This window comes from Apus apus, chromosome Z (assembly GCF_020740795.1).
Source record: "Apus apus isolate bApuApu2 chromosome Z, bApuApu2.pri.cur, whole genome shotgun sequence".
Taxonomy (NCBI): Eukaryota; Metazoa; Chordata; class Aves; order Apodiformes; family Apodidae; genus Apus; species Apus apus.
The window spans coordinates 8482198-8505765 of NC_067312.1; the positions used below are offsets into that span (position 1 = coordinate 8482198).

General features: G+C 40.2%; 1 protein-coding gene across 10 annotated transcripts in view; it reads left to right on the forward strand.

Moving 5' to 3' along the window:
• CELF4 (CUGBP Elav-like family member 4) overlaps positions 1–23568 on the forward strand; it is a 733798-nt gene that overhangs the window by 415490 nt on the left and 294740 nt on the right. For all 10 annotated transcript variants that reach the window (XR_007891849.1, XM_051643093.1, XM_051643095.1 and 7 more), the window contains exon 3: positions 903–951. Coding sequence is in view for 9 of the 10 variants with exons in the window: in XM_051643093.1 (XP_051499053.1) it covers positions 903–951 (49 nt within the window). In the remaining variant the exon portion in view is untranslated. The remainder of the gene's footprint in view (positions 1–902; positions 952–23568) is intronic.

A 23568-nucleotide genomic window follows, 5' to 3' on the forward strand; every position in this document is an offset into this window, starting at 1 on the left:
TTCTGATCCATTCTGCATCTCCCGCTATTAACAGGAGAGTTGTATGCTCAGCCCTGTTCATCAGAGACCCACATCATGCTAGGCACTGCAGGTGAAGATGATTGTGGGTATCTGTTACCTTCTTTCCTGGGAGTGGACAGCTGTGCGGGCAATGATGGTCCCCAATGCTTTTGTTGAGAAAAAGAGGAATAAATTAGAGTACAGAAATCCTATTCACAGCACTGTGGCAAGGTTTCTATACTTGCTCATATTCTGATGTGAGAAAGGAAAATGATGTTTAAAAAAGCAACAGAGGGAGACATTTTGACTCATATTCTACCTTCTCCTGTGAGAAAAAAAATCTCAATAATGAGCACTCTTGCAGTATATACGTAAACCAGATCTAAATAGCATTCCCCAGGTATGAAACAGAGTCTGCTGTGTTAGAGGTGACTGTCCTACTGAGCTAACAGTGGAAGTAGAATTCATTTTTCCATCTTCTTTTCATCATGTCAATCTCAATAAATCTTTGTAATTATAATTTCACTGATCCTAATGTTCTGACAAAGCATTCCTTCTCTGACACAGCAGTTTTTCTATAGGAAACTCTTAGAAATGTTAAAAGGTGTATTTAAAATTTCATGACCTCTGTGAAATGAGTCAGATGTCTCTCCCAACATGATTCAACAGAACCTCTGTCAAGTAAATGGGGTGACACTGATTTACCTAAGACTAAGAAGCAACCTGTACTTTGTGGTTACTTCTTTGCTTACTAATCACTTTTTTCTTCCCCCTCATGAAGTACATTCTGGTGCAAACTATGATTCTTTTTTTTTTTGGTAAAAAAACAAAACAAGCTTCTGCTATATTAATGTTTTATTGCACCATTAATTGTGTCTCTCTCTTTTTGCTCTCTCTTACAGATGAACAGGCCTATCCAGGTGAAACCAGCGGACAGCGAAAGCCGAGGAGGTAGTTGACTGCATTGCTTTCAGCCACAGTACTAAGTATAATTGTTGTCTCTGGCTTCTCTCAGGCAATGTGCTGATCAATTAGTAACGTAATCACTGCCAAAGAAATTCCCTCTGCAGCAAAGATTCTCTTTATTAAATCTCCTTTACTTCGTCTCGCTTTCCTCATATTCAATTATTATTTTATTTTAAAAGGCAGGCAGGTGCCAGCAATTGCCCGGGAAACAAATAACTGCCTCATTAAAAAGTGAAGCATCAGGCACTGACTTAACAAAGTTTAACAGCAGTGACAGCAATGTAGCTTTTTCAGACCTATGTTGGTTTGAGCTCCAGAAGTGTTTAATTTGGTTAGGATAAAGCAGATAAATTATGGTTTCAGTGACCATGTTGTCTCTGCTTCTGGAAAAAGCAAAATCTGAGGTAGCAAAGCTTTCCCCACCTGTATCAGCTTATCTGGATAAACCTGTTATGGAAACTGAAGACCTCTCTCAGTCTGGGGGAGTTATTCAGGATTTGAACAGGTGTAGCTGAAATGAAGATCTGGTCTTTTGTTTTTCCATCCTGCACAGTGGATTTGGAAGGCTTTGCTAAGTAACCATTCAATAGATCACCAGTGATAAGGTGTTTCCTGTAAAAGGTTTTCTACCAGAACTGATGTGGTGATACTTCATCGTACTCTTTCAGTAGGGGCCTGTTTGTCAGATCAAATGCAGAGCTCACTGAGAAAGTGTGAGATGGTCCATAATGCTGAACAGATTAACATTCTGCTTTTTTCCCTAATATCTGTGCACTTTTATATGTATATATATCTACGCATTTATATACGTGGTGCTTCCTTCCTCTCTACCCCCGTCTCTATGGGAAAAAAATAGAGAATTTTGCCCATATATGCTGTAAAAACACTAGTGCTTTATATGTGTCATATAAATGTGGGAGCAGATTTTGTCATTTAGTAATTATGTGGCCTTTAGATGTGTGAAAGCTCTTTAATTTCCACTGTAGATGTAAACTCTTCCTCATTTATGGGATAGCTGTCTTTGTGCTGTCATTAGTGGAAATCTCCAGCAACAACTACTTAAAAGGAGTAAAATGCCTCACAGACAAAAGGCCCTGAAATTGTGTTCTTTTTTTCAGTTGAAAGATTTGGATTCCAGAGGCTTTGATTGCATCAGTGTGAGGCTGAAACTCTCCGGTGACTCAAGTCATTGGAAGACTTTGTACTAGCTTGTAGTTAAAGGGTTAGTGTTGCAGAGTGGTGAAACCAGCAGGGCAACAGAGGCTCTGTAGGGACGGGCTGTGGTGCCATGTACTTGCAGAGCAGGAGAAGAGCTGAGTGCTGGAAAAACTCCAGAAAGCTCGGGGATAAATACTGCACTTCTAGAGTTCCTGTAAAGTAAATTCAAGAGAATTTGTCCAACACTGGGCAGAAAGTATTTGATGGCCATGGCATGCTTCTAGCCTGCAACAAAGACATTTCACATCATAGAGCACTGTCCGGTAATTTTTAACAGAACCAGGTCAATTTACTCCCTTTCCCTTCCCATCTGACGATCTGGCTCTGTGTATGAGTAGGAGTGGGTAAGCCATGGGCAGTTGTCAACGCTGATCTCCTAGGGGAAAAGGGAAAGCTCAGTTGCCTGGGCAAATGAGGGGACATTATGCACATTCCAGTGGAGCTCCTGCCGACAGCAAGAGTGAAAGGAGGCCTTTTGTCTATTTAATTAGACACCAAAAAATAATAATTAGGCTGGCCAATTTGCTTAGTGTGCCTACAGGGTATGTGGCTCCCAATTCCTTTTTTTTTTTTTTTTTTTTTTTTTTAATGCAAATCCCTACTAGGGAACACATGCCTGGCTTTCTGGGAAGGTTTTTCAAACTCTTTTTCTAAGAGCAGCTGCTTTCAGGAGGGGTGGTTTGAACTGCAAAGGCATCCAGTGGCAGTTTTATTCTACATTATCCATCACACCAGTGGTTCCCTATCCATTGTATTTTAGGTTATTATCTCCACAACACACACAAACCTCATTTTTTCTCACCCTCTCTGCTCATTCTGTGATCAGTGATGATCGTAATACAGGGGCCAAGCGGGCACACTCATCATTGACATGAAAGACACATTGTCCTAATTCCCTACTGACAAGCTGCTTCCGGGCTAGTGATGTTTCAGGATGGCGTGACTCAAGGGCAACTATGAGAGAAAAGAACAATTGGGACCCAAGGGAGGCATTGCATGAAAACTTACATTCTTCGTGAGCCCACTGGTTAAAGTAGGCATGGCAAACAGAATGCTAAAAAGGAGACCATGTATCTTAGGAGCACATCAAAAGACTTCATTAGGGCTGCAAGATAAAGGTCAACTTCAACAAAAAAGAAACTTAAGTTGTAGCTTATTATACCCCATCCATGTATCAGGATGGGATGTGAGGGAAGTGCAGGGCTGGGAAGGTGAAGCAGTTCTTAAGCACAGCACAGGTACTTGGTCAGTCCAAAGCCCACACTCAGAATACATCTCTCTCTTTGGGCTTATGGGGAACTTTGGTGCTAGGCCAAGGTATTAAAGAAAGAATGCAGTGCTCTTTGAAACTTTAGTTTGCAAGGAGGCTTTTACTGGAAATAGAGAGCAGTATTCCTAAGGAAGTGAAATTGTGTCCTATATAGGGACAAAAACCTGCATTTTGCTAAATATTTTTTTGCTAAAACATTGACTTTTCCAGTAAGTTGTCCCACAACCCAAAGCTTATAGGATTCCAATCTATCTCCCCGCTCCCTCAACCAGATTCTGTTCAGTAATTTTTCCTATTGTTGTGGAGTCTGGATTTTCTTGGTCTTCAGTCCTTCCTGCGTCTTGATTCTCCGTTGAAGCCAAAGTGGGTGTGTTAGCATTTAGTGTGTGTGAGCCACAATTTAGACTATCAGACCATCTAGGTTTGGGGCAGAATTCAAAATATTGCTTGGCACAAATTACACTCAACCCAACAAAATGGAAGTGGTGAGCAGCCCTTATTAGTTTTCCTAGGTTTTATTATTTTGTTTGCTAATCCCCATATTGGACTAGGAGCAAGAAAAAGAGTGCAATCCTTTTCAGTAAAAATTGGCATTATTTACATTTGCCTAATCTCACAGGAATTAGAAATGAATGTATTCTCAGTACATTTCTCTAGGGAAACAGTTCAAATTAATGGAAAAAAAAATCATTTTGCCTTCCTGCCTGCTTGTGTGTGTGTATAGTCAAGCTACAAAATGTTACATAGATGTATTCCTTCTCCAAAATGCTTCATGAAGTTTCAAATACCTGATCAGAAGGTCAGAGGCCTTTGACATTTTTAAGAGACTTTAGCAGTAATGAAATTGATAGAATGTTATAAAAAGGCAACTATTCTGTATGCCGTTCAGAAAAATCAGTGTAAATCAAACTGTATTAAGAATGTTCTAAAAACTCTCATTGGCCATTGTGTTGCTCAAGTTTTAGCTTGACTACACAGAAACTACTTTAACATAGATTAGTTAGTCCAGTATGTTTTTAGGGGTGTAAGCTATAATACCACATTTAATTCTAAACATGACAAATCACAGATAAACTGATAGAACGTTCTACTCTTTTAATCCTGTTGCTGATGATTTTTCTTGGTTTCTCATCTCATATTTAGCCCTGAAAATAGCCTGTAGATATTAGTGATGTAAAGTTTCACAAACTTAGGGAAGATTTCAAGTCTGTTTTGTGGTTTGGGGCAGAAGTTTGGAGCCATTTCTTATTTCATCCACAATATCTCCAGCTCTCACTAGACAACTCTCACTGCAGCTGGCAAAGTTAATCTATGATAAACGCAGCCCTGAGGTCCCACTAGGTTGTATAGGGAGTAATATTTTTTAAAATGAAAGGACTCTCCTGCTACACTAGTTGCACTCCGTTAGTGATGCTTAGATGCACCATTGCTCCCACATTCCTCTCAAAGGACAGAGGAAGGTCTGTAAAGGAAGGAATGCAAAGATTCTCACTGTACTACCCAGGCCCAGTGTTAACGTCTGTACCAAGAAACACTTCACAGTGGGTTTGGGGTCCTTCTGCATGTTATGGAACTGTTACAAAAGGTTTCTAGACTGAAGAAACTTCAAAGGCTAAATCCAAAGTGGTTTAGAGTTGAAAGTCTGCAATGTACTGCAGAGAGGGTGTTGAGAGATTCACAGAAGAGCCTGCTGTTCATCACATTGCAGTGTTTTCTGCATGCAAGACTTCACAAATCTACTAAAGCTTCTGCCTATGCTTGTGCTTTCAAGCAAAATTGTTTGTGAATGTTTGGGGGAAGCATGTGCAGTGTGTCTTTTTTTTCTTTTTTTTTTCCTGCTGTTTAGGGGACATGAGAGAAGCAGCTGGAAGGTTTGGAATTCATATTTCAACTGACTTACATAATTTCTCTACCCATTACTCAGTGTGAAGGCTCTGGTTTATTCCAACTTCAGAGCAAAATGTCCAAGCACTCATTTACAGTAAATAGCAACACAGTGGTGCCTTGCTTATGCACTATGATCTGTTTCCTTTCGTTTTCTTCTATCAGCTTGGCAATGATGATGAGGCCAGAACAGCCTCTCTATAGTTTGTAAGCCCTATTACCCTTTGGGACAAAATTCTGGATCTATTTCTTATTTCATCCAGGCCATTTTTAATTCTCACTAGCTCTCTGCCACAGCTGGCAGGATTTATCCATGAAAAACACAGCCCAAGGTCCCATAACTACTTGGCTTTTAGCTGTTTTCCATTTAACTGACCAGAATTCTCTGGCTTGTGCTGATGGCCAAAACCTTGTAGGAAGCTTCCCATCTGGGTACTCACCAGATCCAGACCTTCTAGGGTGCCAAAATCAAGCAAGACTAGTTGCCTTCAGCTCAATTTGGCTTCACACTGGTATAATAATGCCACATAGAATGATTTCCTTCTTTCTTGGAAGTGCTTTGCAAAGAGTAGGTTTGGTTGCTCAGACCTCCAGAAGGCAAGGGTCTGAGGAAGTGTTAAGGGTAAGTAAGGAAATGGAAATCTCGACAGAGCTCAGCGTCTCTTCTCCTGCACTGCTAGAGATTAGGCTATGCCAGCATGCAGGAAGTCCTGAAGTCCAGGACTATGCACACACTAGGGTCCTCATCTCTGAGCCACATGTTGTTTGGCACATTTAGCTCTGTAGAAGCCACTTTGCCAGCAGGTCCCCATCTTGTACTCTTTGTAGACTTCTTTAGAAGACTTCCCACCCCAACTCCTGGAGAGCAGGATGAAGAAATGTCCTGTTTCCAGGTGCTGATGCATGCAACCTACCTTTATGTGGCCTGCCACAGCTTTTTCTTCAACTAGTTGTCTCTTTTTCTTTTCTGGTCCCCACACTCACTCTGCAGGAGTAGGCAGATGGCGCTGATAAACACCTAAGGGAGATGGATAGTGTTCTCCCTCCTCACAGCTGGGGGAAGATCGAAGCCTTCTTCTCCATGAACATATCCCATTAACTCTTTCAACATCACCATGAGACTATGTCTCACCCCAGTCTTTCATAGCTCAGGTAGAGCAATGATCATGCAACACATGTGTGCCAGCCTTTGCTGCAGCCATTGCACTTGAAAACACCACTAGCTAGACAGTGATAGAGTCTGTCTTCACATTTTATGAGGTTTGGACTCAAGACCTCTATACAAATCATTTACCACACCTGGGGCTCGTATTCACCCTTCTTTTTCTCAGTGCCCACACTAGTTTAAACAACATCTCTCCCCCTCTTTATCTTCCATTGCAGTTTGAAAGAGTTCCAACTCAGTATCAAATCCTCATCTTTAAGTCTCATGCATCTCATCTTCCTAAGATTTGGTCCAAATTATTAATCAACTATTTTTTACTTTTCTTGTAGGAGGAATAAAAAAACCCAAACCAAAACCCACAACCAAAACCCAAACAAAACAAAACAAAAAATAGACAGAAACACACAAAAAAACTCCTAACCAAACCCAGAAAAACAAACAAACAAAACACACCATCAACAAAACCAAACAAAAAAACCCCAAACAAAAAAAAATCCACAAAAACAAAACAAACAAAACCAAATAAACCCAAACAAAACAAAGAAAAAACCCCACAAAACCCACATTCAAATATAAATATCTTTTCTCTAATAATTACATCACCAATGTTAAACAGCATACAGGTGCTGAGTTGTGGTATACCTGTGTGAAGGGTAAAGTGAAGGAATGCTGTTTAAAAATAACATAATGCTATGTTAAAATAATCCATTGGGAGAGAAAACGAGCTCATGAGTCAAAGAAAAAATAAGAAAAATCAAGAAACTAACCAAAATACCTTGATTTTAATCTAGAAGGTAGCTTTCTTGCTTTAGAGGCTGGGGAAGTGTCATGAACAACAGAAAACGCTGGTGTCATTGGCAGAGTGGGCGCTTAAGGTAAGGCTGTCAGAGAGGCTGGAGTATGGGGAGGGACAGAGGTCAGTGCCTTGAAGCGTGTTTACCTTCTGTCTATCTAGTCAAGGGCTAGGGAGGGAGCTGGGTCTGGGACCACAAAGGTCACCATAGATATCCCACAGACTTGAGCAATGCTCTTGCCCTTTCTGGCCTGTATGTCCTGGTTTTCTCCCCTTGTAAACAGTGATGCATTTAGTACAGGGCAGAATTAAGAAACTCACACAGATTTGGACTATTTCTTTCTCTCTGTTTGCATGAGGGCACAGCCCTTGAAAGGCAGAGCTGAGCTTTAGACCCCATTGTGTGTGATGGAACCTTCTACTGCAAAGCTCAAAGCAACTGTGTTCAGAGGGAACCTGTCCATTTAAGTTTATTCCAGGTCTGAATATCTGTCACAATCTATAGTGTTTTGCCTTTAACCCTAAGATAAACCTGATCTAGAAAGGGCAGTTTAGTACTCATAGAATCTCTTCCTAGCTGTGGCATAGCGTGGGATTGATTACAGTCAATGGGAAAAGAAAATCTCCTGGTTTATTATGGAAATTCAGGATGGCATGATCCCACTGACAGCTGACACCATGTTGTTCTCACAGGGCAGTAGTTTCAAGCAGGTAGAATATAGCAGCATGCAAATGGATCAGCTAATTCAAAGTGGCCCTAATGACCCCATTCGTGCTCTCCACTGTCTGGTAAAACTTAATTCTGAGGGAGAAAAAAGGCTCCAGCAGATCCTTGTGTGATGTTTTATATTCAATGACTCTGCTGAAGGCTGATGTGCTCCATTCCACACTCACCTGCTGAAAGAATATAAGGGACATCAAAGTTTTGTTCACGTCTGCCCTTTCCATCGTGATTGAAATCGATGGAAGTGTGCCCATCAATAGGAACTGGAAAAGATCCACAGGACATTGTGTTCTAGCACATGTCCTAAGGACAACCGTTTAAAATCAAGTATTAAGGGAATTAAAGGGAAAAAAAAACCCACACATATTGCACATTTTTCGTAAAGCATCTGTAATCTAATAGTTTACTGCCAAGAAGGAGGAGAGCCTAGAGCAGAGCCTGGGGAGAGACTGTTGAGCTCATTGCCTTGAGGTTTTGATGTTGGTTCTTTTCTCTGCTACCACACGACTTTTGATGAATTATGTAACTCCAATTCCCTTCTCCTGCTTACCCTTCTGTAGTACCTGCTTAGGTGGTGCTGTGCTTTTTTTTGCCAATTTCTTGCATCTGGTGCCTTTGGCATTCATGCATGTCAGGTTGCCAGTGTTGTAGAGTCAAGACATCAGTGAAAGCATGTGTCTGTGTCCAAAATTATGTGTACAGGACCAAAACTCAAGTATGGTGTATGATCGGGGGCCCTCACACTGCAGAGTGATATTTTAAAGTTTTTTGACTGGGGTAGAATGAAGGAAGTGCTGGGAGGCAGGCAGTGGCAGAAATAAAAAAGTGTAATCCTATAAAAAAAATCCTCCTTTGTAAATACAGCTCCACCTCCTAGGTGAATTCAGGGACATGTTACAGTCCTAGTATCTTTTTTTTAATGTAAAGGTTGCTTGTCAATGGGTTTTTATACAGCATTAATAATACATTTATAGATACGCTCTACAATTAATTGCAAAGCATTTAGGGCACTGAACAGTTAGAATGCATTATGATAATCACTGCTCATGCATTGACTTTATTGTAAAGGTTTTGCTGATCATTATAATTGGCTTGTTATTACACAGGGATATAATAACACCTCTCTGTATAGTAGTTTATAGCACATCAATAGCAAATGCATTCCCTTTATTGGAAACAATGTGCATTTTACTAGAATATAGCTGAATAAGTATAATCCATGTAGACAAATGAAGTTTCTAATGAACTGTCTCACAAAAGAGTCAAAAAACCAAGCCATTTATTATGTATAAATTTTCTATTGACAAACTTGTAGTTATGGTTACAAAGGCAATTTTTTCTTAAATGGAAAACATGTTTTGCTGTTCTTTTGGAGAAGCATTTGGTGGAAGGGGAACCTATAGGTCATTTTTCTGCCTGATGTTGAATAGAGTAAAGGTGACTGATGCTCACACCTCACAGATTTAATTTGCTTGATGAGATTTTCCAAGCTTCTTCTTTGTGCATTTGGTCTGATATTCACAAACGATCAAAATGTTCTCACACTGATTTTTAAGCCCAGCTCCCGGAGCAGTGATGCACCAGCACCCTCCAGACAGTCAGAAATGAGTTAAGTATGAATGGCTTAGTGTTGTCTTTAGTCCTGCTGTGTGGGTTCTTTGTTTGTATCTTAAAAAGGGGTGATTTAAAGAAAATGCACAAGCAACCCCTGGACAAGGCCTATAATGCACAACATCCAGTCTTTCTCCTCAGATCAAAATGCAGTAGTTGCTGATTGCTGTACCAGGAAGGCAGAGCTCTTAACAGATGTCTAGTGCAAAATGGGATGTAAGGAGGTATGGCAAAGAGAAGAGTTAGTACAAAGGAAACTGAGGCATCCAGCAGAAAACTCAGTGGTTGCAGGTCACTTAGAATGGGTATAAAAAGAGGTATGTTTTACAGTTAATAAAATAAATACTATAAGGTATACAAAGTTTATTTCCTTGCCTGCCATCATTACTCTAGGTGTGAATTTCAGCTCTTTCTGGCTACTTACAATAGCACACACCTGACATACAAGTGTAATTAAGGTGTCTTTTTCATTCATCTTATCCCAAAAGTATTCAGTGTCAATGAAGTACCTAAACACTTTCAAAACCATAGATCTAGGTAAGTAAGCTTGTCTTTTCTAGATCTGGTACAGTTTAAGCAGTTATTTTGCTGCCTAAAACTATTGCCAGGGTATAAATTGAGTCCAGTGTTCAGCACAAATACAGTGTGCCTGTTTCTGCTTTTTCTTCTGCTTATTGCATACTTGCAAAGACCTTTGACTCTAGAGAAATCCAAGGTTTCTCTGGAAAGTGAGTTTTAGTGTGATGTAGGAGCTAGGAAATGTTTGGACTGCAGTACATACCCTCAGCTGTCAGCACATAGAGGTTACAGTTGAGCAATTTAAAATAAGGCTGGCTCAGCCCTGCAGTCCCAACGCAGACTGAATTCTCCCTACTCTGAGTAAGAATTTCAGTGAGAAGGGTTTTGCCTCTTGCCTGCTGAGATCCCAGATTACAGCATGACAGCTTGCAAGAAGTTTTGAGACTCAGGAGATACTGGAGGTCAGGAAAACTTTTATCCATGGCATACATAGCATTTTCCACTTGCTATATATATTTGGCAGAATGTATGTGAAATCAGTTTAAGAAGTAGAAAACCCCTATGTAAAGAATTTAGCTCTCTGAGTAAACTTTGTCTAGCACTTCTACCCAGAAATTGGGCCTTTTAGGAGCTTTGGACTTACAGACAGAAGAGATTTTATATAGGGATTCTGTGCCACTGTCCTTAAAATGTTATTTCAGTCAGGATTCACTATGCCTAGCTTTACTGTCTAAGTACTAAGTTAGCCATCAAGGGTCCTCTGTGAAAGTGGTGGGAGAGAGGCAATTCCAAACTGTGATTCATCCCATCCTAACACAGATGGGATAAACAGTGCTCGGAAGTTTCCCTCCTCTCTCTCTCTCTCCACTGAATCTGGAATGAACCTATGGCAATTAATTCAGATTTAGGTATCTTGCTTTTAGACACCTGAAGAGAGGTAAGATGAATCACAATTTTCACCTTTGCATGCTGCAGTTTTCCACCTGTAGCATATGAATGATGATACTTGACTTTTCTGAAACCCTAGTTAAGATCTATGAATAAAAATTGCTATATAAAACCTATGGATTGTAGGACAAGCTGAGGTCGTGTCCAAAAAAAGGAAGATATCTTTCTCCATTAATGTGTTTGCTTCATAATGTCAGGAGAAGAATAAGAGGGGTTGTGTCCCAATCAATCTGACCAATAGAGATAATATCATAATTTTTAATTCTTCTTTAAAGTAAATTTTCCTTTTCATTTTTTGTATTTAGTTTTGCTACCACTCCCATTCTCATACCTGAAAGTGAACTCACAAAAAAACCCAACAACAAAACAAAACAAACGAACAAAAAAAAATGCTTCAAACTCAAAGCAATGCATAACATCAGTGTCTTTAAAATGTGTTTTCACAATTAAGAAAAATATTTTTTATCTTTAAAACCAGCTTGTTTTGGAATCTGTGATGGAAAATGAACATGGACCCTTGCAATATTATTTGTGAAGAGGTAATTTTCAAGGCAGCACTGCACTGAAACATTTTCCCCCAGGGAGGATAAACAGTTGGCTTCAATTAGTGTTTCCTTTCTTTGCAGTTTTAAGGACATTCTTACAGCCTGATCCTGCACAGAGAAAGAGCAAGTTCTTACACAGGGCAATAGACTGAAGTTTGGGAGGCTGAAATTTAACTTCTTGCCTTGCCACAGATTTTCTCCTTGACCTTGAAGAGGTTACTTAGGGTCATGTTGTTATTCTTACTCCATTTCTGTCTGGTGACTAATATTATCTTTGATTGCCTGAATATATACATAAAATTGGCCCAACATCTAGCTCTAACTCCAGTTTCCTTCTATAAAATAGCATTGGTGCTGCAAGGATACATGCATTAGAGATTATTAGGTGCTCAGGTTCTCTAATCATTAGTTCCACAGAAGTAACTTCGTTAGATAAATAGAGATGTTAAAAAGTGTCAAATGTGTTTCAGTGCTCAAATCTCACATAAAGTCAATGGGCCTTGGGTATCTAAATATTCCCTTTGAAAATCTCCCCAAATAACTATATTCTTTCAAATAGTTGAAGCCAACTTTGTAGGCCTGATTTGACTCACTTTAATAGAAGACTCAAGCCAGACTTTTTCCTGTAGGAGATGTTGCCAGCTCTTGCTTGTGAGAACTGCAGCAGGACATGTCCTATGCCAAGGCAGGTTTGTTTCATAACACAAGTTGAGATTGCCCAATGAACAGGACTAGAAGAGTACTAAAAATAACTCGAATTAAGAGTGCTCTTAGTGGGGGAATGCTTTCTTGTAGCATCAAATCTAGTATGCAGGAATTCATAGCTAGTAAAATACTTCCTGCCTATGAATGGTAATTAGTTCCCAAAATTTTTTTATTTTTTTTTTTTCTATCTCTTGATTCACTGATGAATGGCCGGATGCATTGATTATAAACCACAAAATACAGACACTTCCAAACAGCCATCCAATGAACATAAAAATATGTTGCTACTGTGCAATATACATTCAATGCGTTTCCAAAATGGCCATGACTACTATTATTATGAATAGCTAATGAAAAGAGGTGTGGGAGAATGGGCCACAACCTCAGGCAAGGAGGAATTAAGATAGTATGAGTTTAATGACTTCAGAGACTGGCCTGAACCAAAGCAGTCTCTCCACACCCCAGATCAGAAATCTAATGATTAACTATTTAACTTGTGGCAGTGCCTGGGACACCAGTTATGAACCATGACACCAGGTTCATTGTGCAGTACAGAACAGAAGGAAGCCCTCTTTTCTTTAAGAGCTTACTCTCTAAAGATAAGACCAGATACAGTGTTTAGATGCATACTTGTCATATAATGTGAGAAAAGCAATATGCTTCATTATACAACTGGGAGTGAAACCAATATATAAGGATGGGAGCTGTGAATTTAGGATCTATCCGGGGAAAGGAAACGCTAAGGATAGCCTTCAAGCAAAATTCATGTTGGGATACATTGTTTGAAATAAAGCAAGCAACAACCTGAATAACATATGTAAGACCTTAAGCTAATATTATGGCCTCCTTCTTGACAAGGACCCTCCTCCTGCATACTCATAACATGTAGTCCTTCTTGACGTACTTGGTTACAGCTAAGGCCAAGTAGCTGTCTTTGATCTACAATTTGGCTAGTGGAAAGGAAATGGAGGTTCAGCAGGTGCTTGAGGGACAAACTGTCCTGACAGGGAACCCATTAAGCCAGTGTGTTGGTCATTGTAGTGGAGGCAGGCCTGTGGGTGCCAAGGGGGCAAGAGGGAACTGGGATATAGTGGTCCCAGAATACCTATCTCTTTACAGGGAATTCTTCAAAGGCACCAGAGCCACCTCAGACAAAACAAGAGTCAAATACCATGTCTTACAACAGAATTTAAAATCCTGATGCAAGTATATTACCCAGTGTTTGCAATGAGCTGAATTTACCCCTGCCTCTTCTTGATCTCAGTGTGTGATCCTGCACTCTTCCCTGGTAAGGCAATGTGATTTTTATTAGACCCTGTAATATTCCTTTATTGAAGTTTGGACTTTGAGAGGAAAGGCCAAAACACTGGAGCACTAGCCATTTTTCTGGTGTTTCTGGCTAGATTAAAAGGAAATTAATAGGTTTTAAATCTAGAAGGAATCATTAGATCTCATTTAACCTTTTGCTTAAACTGACTGCAAAATTTCACCCAGACGTTCTGTGATGAGACTTCTGACTTGCATTTGACCGAAGAATAAAGAAATTTAGCCAGAGTGACTCTTTTGAGGCTTAGGCAAAACTTTGATATCAAACAGGTTGAAATTGCAGAGATTAGCTTTCTGAAAAGCTTTTAACAATTTTGAAGATCTGTTCAATTAGTAAGGATACATTTTTGCAATCAATTATGTGTAACAACTGGAGATAATGGGATGTTTTCCTATCAAAATAATTTGGAGGGAAACTTGCTGTTTGACCTAAAATGCCTCCTCTCGAATCCTACACAAAAAAAATCAAGAGAGGCAGTGTTTTCCTGGGGCAAATTTTTTTTCATTTCTTTTCTAAAGAGAAACTAGAAAAGGCACAGCAGGGTCATAATCCTGAAGCAGAACTGGTGAAAATCTCCATTGTGTATATGGACACAATGGATTTAATTCCAAGCACTGAGAGGGAAGCCTCCTGGAAGGTGGATATTCACATGGAAAGAAGTAATTTGCATGACTGTTTCTATATGGTCCCAGATGAGTAGTGCTATCAATTTCTCCCATTTCACATTTCCATACCAAACAAATGTTTCTTCTCCTTTCATTTCTGGCTTCCTAGTCTCACCATGTGCCAAACAGGTGAGCTATTTCCAGTTCTTTTCAGAAAGTTATGCTGTCCCCATCTCTATAGGAATATCTCAGCCACCTTAGCTAGTGCCCCAAAATGGGTCTTATTTGATGTCATCAGATATTGTAGAGCAATAGAATTTCCATGGGCAAATAATCAAGGAAAAAACCCTTCATTTTGCAGACATTAGTAACACGCTGACCTTTAACAACATAGCAAGCCTTCACTCTCTTTTTAAAGTATTATATGTGTCCTTAGGGGGAAAAACTTGTAGCTAAGGATTGAAATCAGCAGCGGATCATAATGCTGGCTGTGCTATTCAATTGCCCTGCTGTATTTAGGATCCATTTATTTCTAGCTACTTTTTTTTTCTGTCTTGAATCTAAAAAAAGAAGTGACTGGTCTGGCAGTGACATGTGATTAATAGATTGCACCTTTAGAAAAGAGTTAGCAGAAGGAGATTAGCATTGCAGCTTATTATTTATTAATTAAATGCAGACACCCTATTTATACCAATGCTGATGACATTAGTTCATGTCCATGCTTTGGGACTGCATTATCCATCCTGTCTCCTAGCATGGTAATGATTGTTGTTTAGCTGGTGGAAGTTGCTGGGCTCACTCTGTCACTTGCTCTTGCTATGAACAGAAAAGGACAGCACAGAAGTTGAAGGGCCAATCTGGACTTTTTATTCAACTGTCTGTTCTGTCACTGACAGCCTGGGTTACCTTGACATATCTTTTTGCTTCTTTGGGACATCACAGCTTGATTTGGAACCGGGGAGACCTGTACCTCCCTATGGCTCAGGGTGCAGTGAAGATTAAGAGTGCAAGGCAGTATGCTGTGTGAAACCTTTTTGACTTCTTACAGGAAAAAGGTTTACAGTAGTAAGTGTACATTTGTACATCTATTTACCTGCTGCTGATACTTCAGTCAGCAGAATGAGAAAGAGTTATCACAGGTGTTGTCATTTAGCAGAGCCAGGGTAGAACGTTGTACTTCCAATAACTCTTGATAAGTTGATTCTTCTGCCTGCAAAGTGTTCAAAGGAAAGTCTTGAAGCCAATCTGACCCTGAGGTTTCCAATAATCCTAGTAGATGTTTTAAAGATCTTGCCATTGTATGCAGGAAAACCAGTAAATATGTTGCAGAGCCTGGTCCTACCTCACAGAGGCTTGGGGAAATCCATAAGCCACTCTGCCAGACATGGAGCTTGGCACAAGCAGATTGCTATAGTACTGTCCTCTCCTGAATCCTTGGAAGAAAGACATGTTGGTTCAGGACACAATTCCCCTTGTTTTTGAGAGAGAAGTAGCCCTTCACCAGCTCCAGGCAAATAATAAACAAACACATGGCCTTTGTTTGAACCCACTGTGATCATATGAGCCAGCAGAGCTCATAGACCCCATATGTTTTGCCTTCAGATTAAGGACGGAAATCCAGGGAAACCCTCACATTCATCAACTGACATCCTTGAAAAATTACATTTTGGATATTCACAATCCTGCAGAAGTATGTAATACATACTTAAATTTGGTAGAGGTTTTTGACAGAGTGTTGTGTGTTTCTGTGATTGTGTCTGACTTTCCTTCCACCCACTAAAGTACAGATAAAATGCATTAACCAGTCTCTTACTAATATCTTCTCCAAGTAAGATGCTGTTTTCACTGTCAGCAGGACTTTATGCAGCTAGGGCAGGCACTTTGATCCTGAATGGGGGTAAAATTTTCTCTCTGTGACAATTTGTAAGTCCCCATAGGTACAGAGTTAAAGTCTGGAACTAGTGTGTTTCCACAAAACCATTTAGGATTTGGTCCAAAGCCTACTTAGACTTCCGTGGTCTTTGGACCAAGGCCTCCATGGAAGGTTTTATTGACATCAGTCCAACTAGCTGAGCTTTAAACATCCTTATACCACCAATTTGGTGTTTGCTTATTTGGATTTTCTTCAGTAATCACGGTCCCTCTCTGAAAGCTGAACATTGTAACAGCAAGCAATTAGAAGTGAATATTTAAGAGTCTTTCAGTATTATCTACACCATGATACAATCTGAACACATGCAAAATGAAGAGAGTGAATGGGCTGTTTTATCCCAGACTGTTTCTCTCGGTGTGAAGTCTGCCTTTCACAGCCTGATGAGGTGCAGAGACTGTTAGTGGATTTGCTAGCAGGAAGGACACACATTTGTTTCCCCTCCTGCAAATGTATTTAGAGCTGAGATGTGAGCATAGGAAAAATCACAGTCAAAAAATCAACTACTTAAAATGCAAACTATATTTTGAAAAGTTTGTGTCAAAAAAAAAAAAAAAAAAATAGGGTGAGGGTCACAGAAACTGGCACAGAAATTTTGCAGAAGGTTTCCTCCCCTTTTGTGTATGCTTCTAACTATTCTGGTTGTTTGGTTTTTTTCCTTCTTTTCCTTTTTATTTTTTTTATCCTCCAGTTCTTTTAGCTTTCCACAGTTAGGCATTTCTTCTTACAACCATACCTCAAATACTAAGCCAGTTGTTCCTGATGAAAGAACAGAGTAGGGTGCAAAATGAAACTATACCTCCTTCCTGTCCCTTTTGCTGTACCAGCAAAGTAACGCTCCTCACTTTTACCCACCAAGTGAAGAAAGGCAGAAAGATGGCTTTAAAATAGATGCTGCTCTGCTGGGTGATGTAGATAATACTTAGCCCTTCTGCAGCTGTCAGTGGCTCTCAAAGCCTCTTTCAGACAAAAACAGATTCTTTCCCTTTCTCAGTGTATAGACAAGGAAACTGAGGAACAACGAGTCAATGTCATTTGCAAGCAGCACCTCATTTATATAGCTTGCAGCAGAAGTCATGTCTTCTAAATCCAACTCAGTGGCTTACTTAAATTTTGCCTTCTTCTTTATTAATTTGGTCTTCTTTTGCCACATCAGCTTTGCATGAGTCTTCTCCAGGCCTTTAGAATTGTTCTAGAAAGTGAATCAGAGAGTACAGGGGTGCACTTGTGGGGAGTTTGGAGGTGAGATCCCTCTGGCCCCAGCCTGTCAGAACTTTAACACCCACCTGTGTGCATCTTCCCTGTGGGTGGGTAATATACTGCTGCTGGCATCACAGGAAAAATAAAAATAAAAATAAATAAATATATATATTAAAAATAATAATAAAAAAAAATATGGTGCTATCATACTTGAGAGGATGTGCCCCGTTCCTGACCTTCCTGCATCCCTTCTGCTGTAGGAATCCATCATCTATAGCCTGTCAGTTATATTAACTCCTGCATGCAGCAGTGCAAACCTGGTAAAACACGTACAAATGTCTGGTCACAAAAGGCTCAGCAACATCTCTGTTCAAATAAAATCCCCCAAACAGACAGTGGGTTGGGATATTGTCCTTTAAAAGCTCCTTTAAAGGTTCGATTTTTCCCCCACTTTTTACGTAAATCTGTTCTACCTACACCACACAAATGCCAGGAAAACTTAGAACAGCAAATACCCCTGAGTACAAACAGAATCATGCTTCAGAGAAATTGTTCAGCTTTTCAAAGCCATGGCTTTACCCTTTAAAATGAAGGGCATGTTTCTGAAAAACTCTCCGGGTCTTCTAGACCTTTGCTTTCAGCATACTTGCAGCTGCAACCCCTTCACCAGTGATAGTATCATAGCTGCTCAGGCTCAGGAAGGACACTTGGACCAAGGAGGAATTAAAATGATGTTCTTAAAATCCAGAAGATTCTTTGCCATTGACTTGTCATTAAAGCAACATTGTAAGAAAGCAATAGGAGGCAATTTGCTATAAGTTATCCCATCTATTGACTGGGGCCAATAAACCCCTGCTCTTTCTTTCTGAAGGAAATCAGACTTGTACAATCAAGCTGTTTGTAAGCGTGTGCCTGGGCCCATCTATCAGTCAATCTGTCAAGGGCTTCTCCTTTGAGCTTTGAACCCACTGGGTAATTTAAGCTATCGTTGATGGGATGGAAGAGGTCCCAAAGCTATTGCGTTCCTATAAATTTCATGAAAATAGGCAGCCAGGCACAGCAGAGAGTTCTCATTAGTGCTCGTAAGCCCATCCTTTATTAGACATCAATGAACTCATGGGGGTAGGGACATTGGAAGAGGGTTTACACATTTGGCTGCCCACGAAGCAACTTGTTTCAGTGTGTGCACTCTGATACTCTGTCAAGAGGCCTCCTGTAGTAACAGTTTCTTGGTTTTAACGGGATGTCAGACAGATTTCTTAGCTCCTTTTTGCTGATTTCAACAGTGCTTCACACAGCAGAAAAGTCAGCCTGCTTACTGCATTCCCCTTCCTTCCCCAGCCAAAGCCACCAGGGAGGGTTCCTGTGCATTGTTAATAAATAGCAGAAAATCAGAGGTGGCTGTGTTTCAGTGAGGAGTACCTGAAGGTAACATGAAGAACAGCACAAGCTTACAAAAGGGTTCTGATGTATCTGGTGTCTGTTACTCAATCATATCTTCAGGTTGACCAGATGGACTTCAGGGTTAGGAAAGGTATATGAGCAAATCTTATTTTTCTATTGACATGGTCCAACCTGTATCAATTCTTCTGCCAAACTCTTCTATATTTATAGTGATGAATTTTGTCTGTTTTTCATGTGGAATAAACAAATCTGAGCTGTTACTCCCAGTGTCTCTCTTCATCATGAAGCGCAGATAAGCACACTCTGAAGCAGACCTTCAAAGCCCCAGTTGTGTGGCAGTGTATCTAGCTGCAAGAAGGACAATACTTCACCTTTAGTTGTGAGAACTCTGTACTTTTCAGGATGAAAATCAAATCTCTGGGTATTACCCAACATACCTCTGGACACCAGTGTGCTGATGGAGGTGTTCACAACATATGATTTAATGTACTACAAGCAGCCTATATGTGCAGCTCTCTAGCAAAGACTTTTGATGTAGTTGGTATACCTAGGCTAGAAAGTGCAAAGAATCGTTGGAATTTAAACAGACAGACAGACACACATATATATAAGCCTTTTATTTTAAGGACAGCAATGAGCAACAGCTAGAATATACCCCAGCTGGTACCAGACATATGGCAACAATAATTTCAAAGAAAAGCTACTTGAAATCAACTTCAAGTCAGTTACTGCTTTCATGAGCATCAGAAAATGCTTCCTCCTCTTATTTCCTTAGAGTAAAATATTTCTTAAGTAATATCACCATAATTTCTAGAAGAAGTAACAAGCAGGCAAAAGAATAGGACCAAGTTTTCTTCTTTGTAAGTGGCAGTGACTAAGCAGTAATTCCACAAAAGTTCTTAAAAGTTGGTTTGACTTACTATGGGGTACATTAGAGCAGGCTTTGGTATACGCTATCCTGCCAGAGGAGTTGTTTATATGTGTAGAAGACCAACAGGATGAAACTGCAAAAAAAATCTGGTTTCTATCCCTTCTCAATGAGTGGAAACAGAAAAGGGGGGAATTGAGGAGACAAGGGGAGGGAGAAGGGAAACAATTATACTTGGTGTCAAGGAGGGCATTTATAGCAGCAATGATTCTGCAGAGAGCTCTTGCATGCCATGGACCACTTTCTTCATAGCTAGATGTGTGTAAAGTGATAAACTTTGACAGCTTGAGAGGTAGGTCCACACAAACTGCATGAATTTCAACAAGGCCAAGTGCAAGGTCCTGTGTGTGAGCCGGGGCAATCCCAAGTACACTTACAGGACTCAGGGCAGTGCTGAGGAAAAGACCTGGGGGTGTTGATTGATGAGAAGCTCACCATGTGCCATCAGTGTGCACCTGCAGCCCAGAAAACCACGGTGTCCTGCATTGCATCCAAAGATCCTACTGCATCCAGTAAGTTGACAGTGGGGATTCTTCCCCTCTGCTCTCCTGAGACTCCACCTACAGTACTGTGTCCAGTTCTGGAGCCTCCAACATAAGAAGGACATGGAGCTCCTGGAGCATGTCCAGAGGAGGGCCACAAAGATGATCAGAGGGCTGGAGCAGCTCTGCTATTGATACAGGCTGAGAGAGTTTGGGTTATTCAGCCTGAAGAAGGCTCCCAGGAGACCTTAGAGTACCCTCCAGTATCTGAAGGGGTTACAGGAGAGCTGGAAAGAGACTTTTTACAAGGGCATGGAGTGATAGGACAAGGGCTAATGGCTTTAAACTGGAAGACTGGAGATTTAGGCTAGACATTGGAAAAATTCTTCCCTGTGAGGGTGGTGAGACACTGGCAGAGATTGCCAGAGAAGTTATGAATGCCTCATCCCTGGAAATGTTCAGCCAGGTTGAATGGGGCTTTTAATAACCTGGTCCATTGTGAGATGTCCCTGCCCACAAAGGCTGGAACTAGATGTTTAAGGTCCTTTCTTACCCAAAATGTTAAATGATTCTATGAACCAGAGAGAAGGCAGCTTGGAAGTGTAAGGTGTTTCAACGTACCCTTTGCAGAAACTGAGGTTTATTTGCTGAGGGTAGGCCACTTTGTGTAGTTATCAGTCACCTTCATCTCCCGCGGAACCAGATTATCTAATTTTTTTTAACTCAAAACATCAAGCTAGGAATTAGATGAGGAATGTCTGTCTCAAGTATCTCTAGTGCTTCCTGATTGTGTGAAAAGGAGGAGAGAGTTTTGCAAAGTTACCTCTAGTTACCTGTTATGATTATCCCTTTTAGTTTAGCCTCACTGGAGGGAAAAGTAACTCAAAGCAATATCTCAGCAAAGCAGGACTGGATTATAGCCTTTGCCATCTAGCAGCACAGCCAACACAAGGGACAATGACCCTAGCACTCATCTGATGTTCAAACAGTAATATTACCTGCCTTTTTCTTTGATATGCTGCAAGGCTACTGTACATCAAGCCCTGTGAGATGTTCTGTCATAAAGGGACAGACCATAAAGGTGCCTTGGTCCATACAGCAGATAAAACCTTTATACTGTCCAGGAGCTGGCAGAGTTCTCTGTAGTAAGAGGGAGAAAAATGACTGGGGCCTTGGGAGAATTTTGCAGAGCTTCTTTCCAAATTTTTTGCAAATCCTTCTTCCCTGTTCCAAATCATACAGTGAGCCTCAGAACACACTGCTGCAGGGGCAACACTCCAGCAACCAGATTCCCTCAGGCCATGCTTGGCTATACCTGTTCTGATGATGGATCAAGCACATCATCATTTAGTGGGAACACATAATTCCCAAGATTGATTGCCCAGTAATTGAGACTAGATATCTACAGGTCAGACTTTAGCTCAAACTGCGCATGGCCTTAGTCTTCAATAAATTTGCTGAGATGACTTGAATAACTCCCCATAGTTATTATTTTTCACTCCTGGCAGCAGCCCTGCAGAAGTAGTTTGTTCTTTAACTAGAGTGGTAGAAGTCCTGGCTTGTAGTCCCAGAGCATCTGTACTCCTCCATGGTGACCTGTAACAGGCATCTTTGCACTTGAAGGTTATGCCCATTTCCAGGTCTCTTGCTTCATTAAGGATGAAATTCATCTGGGACTTTGAAGCAATTCTTTCTCTCACTTCACTGTTGTTGGTTTGCTCAGACTCACTGGTAAGGTCTGGAACCAGTGAGTACTTTGGTTCTGGGATGAGCAACATTTCTTGATTTAGAAGGCTCATTTTCTTTTTACTTCCTGGAGATTTAAACCACAAGTTAAACAGATAAAGAAATTTATGGGGTAACGTATCCTAGTGATGATCTTTTCTATTATTATTATTATTGAAAGTAAAACGCATAGTTCTCTCCCTCAAATTTAATTATTTCTGTAATACACTAAAAAAATGTTCCAGCCATGGGCTGAGGATTTTTTAATTTGCCAGAATCAGGCTTCAAAATTTCATTATTTATTTATTTATTTATTTATTTATTTATTTCATGAATGAAGGTCTAAACCCAAACTTGACTATCTCATCTGACACTCAATACAGTAAATATCAGTGAGCTCTATATCAAGCCCAAAAGTTTTACAAAATGTCTGGCTGGAAACATGCCTACTGGAGATGAAGGGATACTCCTGGGCAATTTTGATCCTGTTATTGATAAAAAGCAATAAATTCCTATTTCCGAACTGAAACCCTCTCAACTGTCAGAGAAGCCATTAGTAAAAAGGTTGCTAAGGAATTATGTCAATGTGTGTTTGTGAGTGTGTACCAAGTTGAATAATAACCACTTTAGTCAGATGCTCTTTTCAGTTCTTTTCTTTATGTCAGCTGTTTTGTAGATTTAATTTTATTTTTTTTTCCTTTAGGGGCTATTTAAGTATGAGGCACTGTTAGCCAAAAAGAAGGAAAACAAATATAAAAACAAATACAACTTGAAAACTGCATTCATCCCCAATGGGTTGTGGTGCCTGGGATTTACCTAGCCTTTCTCTGTGCCTTCAATTATTTTTGTTATTTTGTAGAATTTAGACAGGGACATTCTCTCCAAGAAAAAATGATAACAAAGATGATCCTCTGACTGAGCTGTTCATAGAAAATATCTTAAGCCTTGTTTCCTGCAAGAAGGAAATAAAGGTCTGAGTGCAACAAAGTTTGGATGATCTGGATCAAGACATTGAATCCTTACTCTTTCGATTCTTCTCTGTTCCTTTCCCTCCTTTCCCTCCCACACACTCAACTACTGCAATCCATAAAAAAAAAAAATAAAAAAATAAAGTGTGTGACTGTCTTGGTTTTGAGTCACACTCAGCCCTGAACCCAGCTTAATCTTTCTGGAGGACTTCGTCAGAATTGTGTATTTTCATTCTCTGCAGGCTTTTCCCCCGCTGCATCCCCAAGGCCTATTTATAAATATCTCTTTCTTTTGAACAAAACAGCCAAAAGTGAACAGTTTGCCAGCAATGTGAATTCCAGTTTGGTCTCTGTGGTTCATCAGAAGTTGCAGCCCAGATCTGGAAATGTTGACTGGACACAAAACACAGCCCACAGGCAAAATAGAGACTACTGGTCAATATGTGATTGCTGACTAGAAAGTTAACCCTTACCTGATGGAGCCATCCAGTGAACACTCTACAAGGGGAACCTTTCAGTTTGGCCTCTGTTTTGGACTAAGCATTTTGACATGGTTATGATTTAGCACCAATTCAAAATCCATTAACCTAGGGATTGAATTTTAGCAGCACCTAATCTTTAAACAACTTAAAAAATTAACAAGTGATCCAG